The 2,500-nt window shown below is 42.9% G+C and overlaps 1 protein-coding gene across 1 annotated transcript in view; it reads right to left on the bottom strand.

Moving 5' to 3' along the window:
* LOC138978911 (alkaline phosphatase-like) overlaps window positions 1-2,500 on the bottom strand; it is a 41,472-nt gene that overhangs the window by 15,905 nt on the left and 23,067 nt on the right. Inside the window, exons 5-6 of the mRNA XM_070351727.1 lie at window positions 2,030-2,204; window positions 653-822 (exon numbers count right to left, since the gene is read on the bottom strand). Coding sequence (XP_070207828.1) covers window positions 653-822; window positions 2,030-2,204 — 345 coding nt within the window. The remainder of the gene's footprint in view (window positions 1-652; window positions 823-2,029; window positions 2,205-2,500) is intronic.

Below are 2,500 nucleotides of genomic sequence, written 5' to 3'. Positions count from 1 at the left end.
CGCTGCATCCACCTTTCACGGCCTATTATTCCAGGTCACACGGGTATTTTGGTGGACATTTTTATCTACGCCTATACAATTTTGCCAGGAAAGACCCTTTTGTCAATCGTGGGATCTTTAACGTGCACACCCCAATGTAGTGTACACGAAGGGACCTCGGTTTTTTGTCTCATCCGAAAGACTAGCACTTGAACCCACCACCTAGGTTAGGAAAGGGTGGAGAAAATAGCGGCCTGACCCAGGGTCGAACACGCAACCTCTCGTTTCCGAGCGCAAGTGCGTTACCACTCGGCCACCCAGTGGAGCATGGTAGGTTGATTAAATATCGATTTGCAGGCCACTGACATCCAAAAACAGGCAAATATGTGTGTAGAAGTGTCAAAACTATCCCAAAATGCCAATAACCCAATTCTCCCATAATTGACCTACATTGGTATATTCACTGTATCTCAAAAGAGGTTCACGCGGGTTATCTACCATTTTGTCAGATCCGGTCACATTTTATTTATCATATAAACAATTTAATTCATCATATCAAATCAGGCCAGATTTTTGCATGAAGTAAGACCATCCCTCCATTTTGGATACAAACCAAAAATTCGTCTTTCGAGATACATGTAACTCCGAACATAGCCTTTTTTCTCCATCTCACCTTGATATCAGGGTTGTCTTCCACGAGTTGTCTGGCGATGTCTTTGCAACCCCCTTCTACCCCAGCCATATCGGAATCCGCCTCCCAGTTTCTGTCCGCTGCTTGGGCGTAGGCTGCCGCGGGCGTGGCGTGTGTGATACGGGTGTTGGTTACCACCCCCACGTCTTTCCCTAGCAACCATGCAAATGAGGTTAGATTTTGACCAATGGAAAGCAAAGAGACGAGGAAATTGCAAAAAAGAAGAAACTGATTTATTCAGACTGAGAGAAGGGGACAGGGTGACGGGGGATGGGAGAGGGAGATTGATAAACTCAAAATGTGAACAGATGACACACAGAGACGGACAGACAAACAGACAGACACACGGACAGACAGACAGACAGACAGACAGACAGACAGACAGACAGACGAAGGTCCTTGGAGTTAGAAAAAAAATACAATCAGAGAGAAAGTATGTTAAATCCACAATAGCCAACATGTGTTGTTGTTAAAAATAAATCAATAAGCGATCTTTACTCACCAAGTTAAGTAACTTCTGTCATTGTTTTTAACATTAATGCATTCAAAATGAAATACACACATTTTATACTAGAAAGTGATAGGTTTATCTCCTGTTTCGTTAAACATAGCAACCGGCGTGTATACCCCACTTCCAAGTATACACACACCAAATTTCAGCTCAATCGACTCATAAGCACCAGATATCTAAATGAGGACAAACAAAGAGATAGACAGACAAACAGACAAGAAAGCAAACAAACAAAAGGAAATGCTGACAGACAAACAAACAAACAAACAGACCAACAGACAAACAGACAAACAGAAAGACAGACACACAGACACACAGCCATACATACAGACAGACAGACACACTGACAGACACACAGACAAACAGACAGACAAACAGACAGACAAACAGACAGACAGACAAACTGACAGACACACAGACAGAGAAACAGACAGACAGAAACAGACAGACAGACAGACAGACAGACAGACAGACAGACAAACAGAAACATAGACAAACAGAAACAGACAGACAGACAGACAGACAAACAAACAGACAGACAGACAGACAGACAGACAGACAGACAGACAGACAGACAGACAAACAGACAGACAGACAGACAGACAGACAGACAAACAGACAAACAGACAGACAGACAAACAGACAAACAGAAAGACAGACACACAGACACACAGCCATACATACAGACAAACAGACACACTGACAGACACACAGACAAACAGACAGACAAACTGACAGACAAACAGACAGAGTGAGACATTTTCACCCCTAATAGGAAAAAATAGAAATATAACAAATTAAAATGCTTTTACAAAAAGACTTTAAACAGTAACCGTCCAGTCTCTTACCTGCTTGTTGTGACCAGTGAAGAATGCTGGTCAAGTTGTGTCCGTGCTGGGCAGTGCAGTTTCGCCTGTTCACGGTAGAGTCTATTCCAATTGTTCCATAGTTATTCTTGACCCCACACAGAAATGCTGTGGCTGTTGCCGCAGAATCTGGCGTTTGTTTGTCGACGTTGTAAGTCTGGTGAAAACAGTGCAAACTTGTCAATATTAACTGAGAAGGTAAACAAGTCGCGTAAGGCGAAAATACAACATTTAGTCAAGCTCAGTCGAACTCACAGAATGAAACTGAACGCATTGCATTTTTTCCGCAAGACCGTACACTCGTAGCATCGTCTGTCCGCCGCTCGTGGCAAAGGCAGTGAAATTAACAATCTAGAAAAGCGCGGTTGCGGTTGCGCTGAGGAGGATAGCACGCTTTTCTATATCTCTATTCTTTTTAACTCTCTGAACGTGTTTTTAATCCAAACATATCAT

The sequence above is a fragment of the Littorina saxatilis genome, linkage group LG10, assembly GCF_037325665.1.
Source record: "Littorina saxatilis isolate snail1 linkage group LG10, US_GU_Lsax_2.0, whole genome shotgun sequence".
Classification (NCBI taxonomy): Eukaryota; Metazoa; Mollusca; class Gastropoda; order Littorinimorpha; family Littorinidae; genus Littorina; species Littorina saxatilis.
Note: the sequence above shows the minus strand (reverse complement) of the source record. Positions and strands in the feature narration are given on the sequence as shown.